This window comes from Panthera pardus, unplaced genomic scaffold (genome assembly GCF_024362965.1).
Source record: "Panthera pardus isolate Hobbes unplaced genomic scaffold, ASM2436296v1 HiC_scaffold_2, whole genome shotgun sequence".
NCBI classification, from domain to species: domain Eukaryota; kingdom Metazoa; phylum Chordata; class Mammalia; order Carnivora; family Felidae; genus Panthera; species Panthera pardus.
The window spans coordinates 60,146,657-60,154,252 of NW_026526765.1; the positions used below are offsets into that span (position 1 = coordinate 60,146,657).

General features: G+C 49.9%; 1 protein-coding gene across 1 annotated transcript in view; it reads left to right on the forward strand.

Annotated features, from left to right (window-relative positions):
- The window catches only part of DOCK2 (dedicator of cytokinesis 2), a 413,845-nt gene extending 411,619 nt beyond the window's left edge, over nt 1–2,226 (forward strand). The window contains exons 51-52 of the mRNA XM_053907087.1: nt 661–803; nt 1,681–2,226. Coding sequence (XP_053763062.1) covers nt 661–803; nt 1,681–1,743 — 206 coding nt within the window. The 3' untranslated portion in view covers nt 1,744–2,226. The remainder of the gene's footprint in view (nt 1–660; nt 804–1,680) is intronic.
- Nucleotides 2,227–7,596: the final 5,370 nt, after the last annotated feature.

A 7,596-nucleotide genomic window follows, 5' to 3' on the forward strand; every position in this document is an offset into this window, starting at 1 on the left:
GAAGTGGCGGAGGCTGAGTGTAGACCAGGCCCTCTGTCCCTGGAACCATGCCCTTAACCCCCACCCAGCCACACAAGGCAGGATGGCCCCCTAACTCTGTTTGGCCGGACACAGAGCCATTCCACCGTCGCCTTCTCACAGCAGCCCAATACCCTGGAGGCTGGTGCCCTTGTCCCCATTTTGCCGACATCAAAACCAATGGGCAAGAGGTAGCTGATTTGTCAGGTCTGTGCATCTCCAAGCTGGGAGCTGGAACCACCAGTTCTCTCTACCAGCCCCTGCCTTGGAGAAAAAGGAAAAAAGCTTATATTGTCTCCCCACCATGGGGCCAAAGGCCACGTCCCCTGAGGAAATCAGGACCCCAGTGGCCAAGGGGCCTTCACCTCCCTGCACCGTGTTTCCAGCACAGAAGCCCTGGCAAGGATCAGGCCAGGTGGCAGGCCCCTGTCTGTGGGGTTGGCAAGCCTCGCCAAGAGGACAGCTTCAACAGGCCCCCTCAGGGCAGCAAGCAGGCCTCCCGGCTCCTGCCTGGCACCGTGATGTGTCCTCCCAGGACTCTGTCCCACAGCCTGTGTCCTCTCCGCCTCGCCAACATCACCCTCTTGGGCACCGCCTCTCCTCCACCCACCCACTCACCCCCACTCTCCACTCCCCTTCCAGCCCTCACGCTCTCTGTGGCAGGCATACCTGGGATGGATGATGCCAACGCGTCCCCCCGCCTCAGCCAGACCTTCTTCCCTCTCTCAGAGGGTGACAAGAAGACGCTCAAACGGAAGAAAGTAAATCAGTTCTTCAAGGCGATGGTGAGGACCCAGATGGCTGGAAAGACAAGGGTATATGGGGAGAGATAAAGGAAGAAAGCAACACAGAAAGAGGAGAAAATGGGGGGTGGGAATGGAGGCACGTATATGTGTGCACACACGTGTGATCACTCCCAGGGAGGCATGGTCAGGGCCCACAGGGCTTGGGACACTAGCCAGAAATGCCCCCGCTGCAGTTCTCTTGGGCCCTGGTCTCAGAGCAGGACTGATCCCCGCTGGGCTGCAGGAACGTCCCACGGGGATAAGCAGGGCCCCTGGGACCTCCTTTCCCCAAACTGCCCTCTGGTGATACACCTGTCAGAGCCACAACAGCTGGCTATCTTTGGAACCTGAAACTGCTTTTTAATTTTTTTTTTTCTTTGAAGAGCTTTCCTATTCAACTTATATTACAAACTCCTACTAATTAAAAGTTAGTTTCCAAGGCCTGACTTTTCAAGTCCCATCTCCTGTTGTTACTTGTCAGTCTTCACTCGAGATAAAAAAAGTACCGTTGACACTTCTGATCCTCAAGATGATATAAACCCGATCTCTGCTACTATAATAATCCCAAGTTTACTGTGAGCATGCAGTGAGTCAGGTACCACGCTAAGCACTTTGCAGACATTGTCCAATCTGACCTTCCACCATCCCTGTGAGGATTTTACATGGCTCACAGAGTTAGGTGAGCGACTGGCCCAAGTAAGTGCATGAAGCAGCCAAGTCTGTGCTCTAACCATTGTGGGGTTCTGCCTGTCTGGCCACATTCAAGGTCACGGCCCCTCATACTCCATGGGCTTTGGGCAGGGATCCTTGTGAGCCCCACTTTGGTGCTCATGAGAATCCCATCCTGGGATGGTGTTTGTTTTCTTCTCCCACAAAGCTGGCCAGCAAACCTCCTGAAGAAGGCAAACAGATCCCTGACTTCCTGTCCTCTGACCTGTGAGATGCTGCTGACCAGGGCCACACATGGGGAGCCAGGGAGAGAAGTTTCCAGAGGAAGAGAGACACGGTGGGACGCTGATGCCTCACACAGCGGGGAGACCTCCTACCAGTCGCCCTCACTCAGGAAGCAAGGGCTGATCTGGCCCCCTGCGACCCAGGCGGTGGGTGAGGATGCTGCGGCCTGGATTGTGGGCTGTGGTCACAAGGAGCCAGCAAGGACACTTTGTCCCACTGTGCTCTCCCCAATATCCTCGGCGCATCTTTTTATAACCCAGTTTCTTAGGTATAAGGAGCTGTGTTTTTATTTCATTTTCAAAGTCCTAGCACTTAACAGAAAAGCCTTTTAAATATGCTTTTATTTTATTTTTGGATGATAGTTTTGTACTTTACATTTTTTAATACAACCAACCAGTGTTTTTCCTAGCTGATCATCTCTGAAGCGTTGCTGTTTCTCACTGACAATAAAAATGGTTTCATGACGCCAGTTCGCCTTGTTGCGCAATTCGTCAGCTGCATCTCTGAGGCCTGGAGAGGGTGAGGATGGCAGGCCACCCAGGGCCTGCGGTGATGGTAAGGGGCCTGGCTCCAGACTTGTCTTAGTGCCGGATTTGCCCACCTCATTCATGCCACCCCGAGAAATCTTCTCCATGAATGCTGGGGTGTAGGGATGCCAGAAAAGTCTGCCACAATCTTCCTCAGGTCATTTTCATATTACCTTTCTCCTCTTCTGGAAAGGAATGGAAAAACCACGCAACCAAATGGTCAAGAGTTAGGAAAAGAGTGGACTAACAGTCCGGCCTTTGGATTTTGTCATCAGGTCGGAAGGGGTAGCTTTTCTTGGAGGAATCCTGGGCTCCTCAGATGAGGCCCAAAGAAGGTGACGAGCTCCTCTGGGCAGAACATGGGAGCAATGGCCCACCTCCATAGCCCGAGGGAGCTGTGCATGAAGAGGTCTTGGTGGGCAGAGGCTGAGGACCCCATTTGGGAAAGATGTCAGTACTGGGTGGATATTAAGTGCAGGGCAACATGGGGCTCAAAGCTAGAGCCATCTAGAGATGTGGGGTGGGCACTCACTTCTTAGAGAAAGAGTCCCCGGATGAAAGAGAATGATGATAAGAGCTCCAATTGATTGAGCTCCACTGTCCCCAGCACAGTGTTATAGACATGATGAGAATTAACTTCCTATATCAAGATTTAGGAGGTGGAGATGATTATTATCCAGATGAAGAAACAGAGGCATGAAGTGACCTAACATCATCCACTTGGTAAGTGGAAAGGCTGGGATTCAAACCCAGGCAGCCAGGTGGGAAGCTTGGCATTTAACCATGACCCTGTGCTATCTGCTGGACACCTTTGTGCCTGAGTCCCTGTAGCCTTTGTCCACCCCAGTCTCTTCCTGGGGGCCCCCGGTTCCCTTTGCCAACAGGTCCCAGACCTGTTGCTGGTCCAGCTTCCAATATCCTCAACAGTCCAAAAAGTCCCATTATGGTGGTGGTTGGCATTTTGTCTGCATTGTGTGCTCCTGGTAAGGAGGCAGCTCCTGGAGGTTTGGAATCTGGCTGAATTCACTTTCCAAAAGAGCAAGAAGTGAGGGTCCTCAAGAAGTGGAGGAGCTGGACACCACTCCTGGGCATCTCGTGGCTTCACGTGTGGACACTGGAGCTTGTGTGTCCCTTCTTGTATCTGTTAATCCTGTTCTGCCCTTTTCCTCTCCAGGTTATAGGCTTGAGATTTCCAGGTGTGCTTTTTCTCAGTCCAAACTGTGAGATCCCAACGTTTAATTTTCAAATGTTTGCTCTTCCAACTCTAGTGGAAAAAATCTCGACACAGACAAGAAAATGGCTCCTTCCCCCTTTACCCACGACTGTAGAAAACCAGATACGATCCTCTGCCTTGGAATTGCATCTGTCGTTTCTCACCAAGGCATCTTGCAGAGACTGTGGCTGTGTCCCGAGCAAGTCAGCTTTAACCTCTAAAAATCCCATCACTCTGTTCTCCTGGCTCAACAGTGTGTGGCCCTGGTGGTAATATTTCTGAATTCCGTTTTCTGAAAACTGTCAGTATCTGTGAGTTTTTATGAAGTCTGAAAGGGTCTTGAGCATGCCTCCTTGTCCCATAGAAATGGGGCAAACAGTGAAATTTGTGGATTCTTATTTAAACAGAGTTTGAGTGTCAAATCTCATCTCAGTTAGGACTCTCATCGGGTTGATGGCCCACTTGGTGCTTTTTCAGGACAACTCCAGATGTTGTGGTCACGTGGCAATAACAGCAATGCCGGCAGTAAGAACAATAACAAACAATAATGATATAGCTTCCATTTACCAGACACTCACCCCGTGCATCCTTTTCTTAAACCTTCACACCAATCCATGAGGTTGGCAATGGGATCCCAACCAGGAAACCCAGGCTTGGGAGCCAGCCGTGTGCCTTTGTCACCCAGCCAGTGAGGGGCACAGCCAGCTGTGTCCACTTGTAGCCTCGTGACCTTAACCCATATGTTCACTTTCTGGCTTTAACCTCAGCTCAGCGTCAGACTGTGTACATTCCATACCCATTGTGAAAGTCTCCCCCACAATGCCTATGATGGCTCCCAGGATAAGTGAGGGTGGGGGCTATGCGTCCAGCACAACTGTCCTTGTGCCCCTGGATGTTCCCTTACAATAAGCAAGGTCTGTCAGAAACTAGCTAGTGCTGCTGAGGAAGGACATAAGGATGCCCAGAGCTCCCAGGGAGGGAGGGTGGGGTGGGTGGGATGGGAGGAAGGATCCATTTGATCCATCTTTTCCTTTCCTGATGGAGAGTTTTCAGGGACCGTTGGAGATCATTTCATCCAACCCTTTCATCCTACAATTCAATGACTTCTCCAAGGCCACATAGCTGTGATCAGCAGGACTCCATCTAGAATCAGCCCTGCCTAACTCAGTGGTTTCCTTGTAGGTAATCTCCTCTTGGTGGCACTCCTTCATCCTCTGTTTAGGCACCCAGAGACCCCTTACTTTCTGCTGTCCCTTCCTCTGCCTTTGAGACAGAGCTGATATCTACCATTCACACTTTAATGTGATCCAGGGCACCAAGTTTATTTACTCTTCTTAGGGGAGGGGCATTTTTAAGCCTTCTCTCTAAGCAGGGAGTGGAAGCTTTCTTTCTTTCTTCCAGACTTGTAGGCTTATATCAGCAAAGAGTAAAGAAATTGATGGAAACAAATTGCCTTCCCAGCATCTAAAATCAGGCTGGCCTCTGCCTTCCAGACCTCTTAACCTGTAACACATCTGTTTGTTTTTCCTTCTGAACACTGGGTGCCTCTGCCTTCCAGTCATAGCTCCAGTTCCCAAGGAAACAGATCCTTAGGCAATGACTGATGACCCGTATTTGGGGGCTATGCAATCCTAGGGTGGTGATAAAGGGGGAAGGGGAATGGAAGAAGTAGAAGGTGGTGGGGAGTTACCATGCCGGCCTGAGGAATGGAGCCATGTCACAGACTCAATGTCAGTCCGCTTCTGGAGGCTGGACGCTCAGCAGTAGCAACAACTATATCATCCTTGATGAGAAGGACACCATGTTGTTGGACCCACGCACGGCCTCCATGCCTGCTTGTTCTGTGCTCCATTGGGCAAGCAAGTGATAGCTGAGGAGCAAGGCTGACTGATAGTACTGGTCATCCAATTCACTCGATCGTTGTCTGCCTTATCAGTGGTCCTTCTGGTGGGCATTAAAGTGTGGAAAAGAAGCTTTGAATCTATTCCTGCTGGATTATGCCTGTACCTACTCCTTAGATCCCAGTAATCAATCTTCTAGTACGATTCTTTTCAGTCCTCTGACCACCCAGCCAAACCATGTTCTACTGCCCGGGAGTATGAATGTCTATCTCAGCTCATGCCTCCCTCTATTAGGTAAACCAATAGCACCATGGGTCCATTCCTGCCTAGCACCAACAGAGCAGACCCCCTGTCCATAAACAAGGCTTCAGTCCTGTCTCTCTCCTTAAGTTGGCCATATGGAACACCTCCCTGGGTCCACAGGTCTGGGTTGAAGGAAAGACATCAGTGAAGCAAAAGTAGGTACCATGGGATTCTAATAATATGACGGATTTCTGCCATGTTGACCCACATTATGATTCTGAGATCCCTAGGACACCCATGATGGACAGCTCCAGTTGCTCTGTCACTTAGTGTCCTCCAGTGAGGTGCTCAGCCTCTGCTAGGACCCAGTAGCACTCTGGGAGCTATTTCTTAAACAGAGGGTTGAGGAGAACACAGCTTGGCTTTAGATTCCTAGAGGTATGTGCTGTGATTATCATATGTCGCAGTCCCTTGTCAGGGACTCCACTTGGCATCCACGTCTACCACCGATAATTCAGCAGCATCAGACCTGCTGGGTCGTATGGTTCTGGAGGCAGAACTGCTTGAACCACAGCCTGGACCTGCTGTGGACTATTTTTGCTCTAGGCACTGCTCAAATTGGCATACTCCAAAGTCACTTGATGAATAGTCTAAAGCAGTATTCCCAACTTTTTTATGTCTAAAAATACAAAACGACTCCTCAATTGCAATGCCTCTTTTTTAGTGTAAGGAAATGTGAAATACAACAGCTTGTCATGTATATTCAATGGCATGTCCCAGCATGTCCTGACCCCTGAAGACCTAAACATTGGTGACACTCACATGGGCGAGGGGTGGCAGGCCCCTTCTTCAATAATAACATTGAATAAGCCAAGGAAGTTCTGGCATCTCCACTCCTTTCACTGTGGGCCACCATCAGTTCAATCTTGAAAGAACTATCTTCGAAAACTGTTAGAACCAGCTGCAGACATTTTCACCATCACACTGAAACCAGAGTAAGGAACTAGTGCCCTATGCTAATGAATTCTCTCCTACCCAACCTTATTTTATACAACCACCTAAGCCTTGACACCCTCAGATCGATCCCTGTGCATGTTCCCAGTACCTGTTAGATGCCTAATCCCTTGCTTATAAGCTGTGCCCTCCCAAAGAAGGACATATAGTTCCCCTCTCAGGCTATGCCAAGACCTGGCTCTGGTTACCGGGTAGAGGTGGTGAGAGGTGGCTGGGGAGGGGGCGTCAGTTTTCTAGAGGAATAAGCATCAAACCGCAGAGCATGTGCTGCCCGTGAGCTCTCCAAGAGAGGGAAGGCTGTTTCTTTCTGACAAGAGAGAAGAGACTGCTTCTGCCCGTCAGGAGGTTAGGGTTCAAGATCCTCAGGCTCATATACCCCATGTCCTAAACCAGACCCTAGGGTCTGCTCTTTCCCTATCATCGCCCTGACTCTACCACAGGAGGCTTGCTGAGGCTTTGCATTAGTATCTGTGAGACTCTTTCACCCTTGTACTCCGACTCTGGCCTGATTTCAGCACAGTGTGCTTTGCAACTTCATGAAATAGTGTCTCTGAAAACTCCCACAGGGGCTGCGTAATGGCCCCCCAAAGATGTCCACCCCCTAATCCCAGAACCTACAAATATGTTATATGGCAAAGGGGAACCAAGGTTGCAGATGGAGTTAAGATTGCTTATCAACTCACCTTAAAATAGAGAGGTTCTCCTGGATTACCTGGGTGGGCCCAATGTCATCATAAGGGTCTTTAAAAGCAGAAAAGGGAGGCAGCGGGAGAGAGACAGGGAATGAGGAGTAAGATGAAGTCATTGCCCATTGCTGGCTTTGAAGGTGGATGAAGGGGCCGTGAGCCGAGGGACACTGGAAACCTCTAGAAGGGGGAAAAGGCAAGGAAATAGATGTTCCCTTCAAGACTCTGGAGGGAACACAGCTCTGTCAATACCCTGATTTTAGCCCAGACTTCTGGTCTACAGATCTAAAATAACAAATTTGTGTTGCTTTAAGA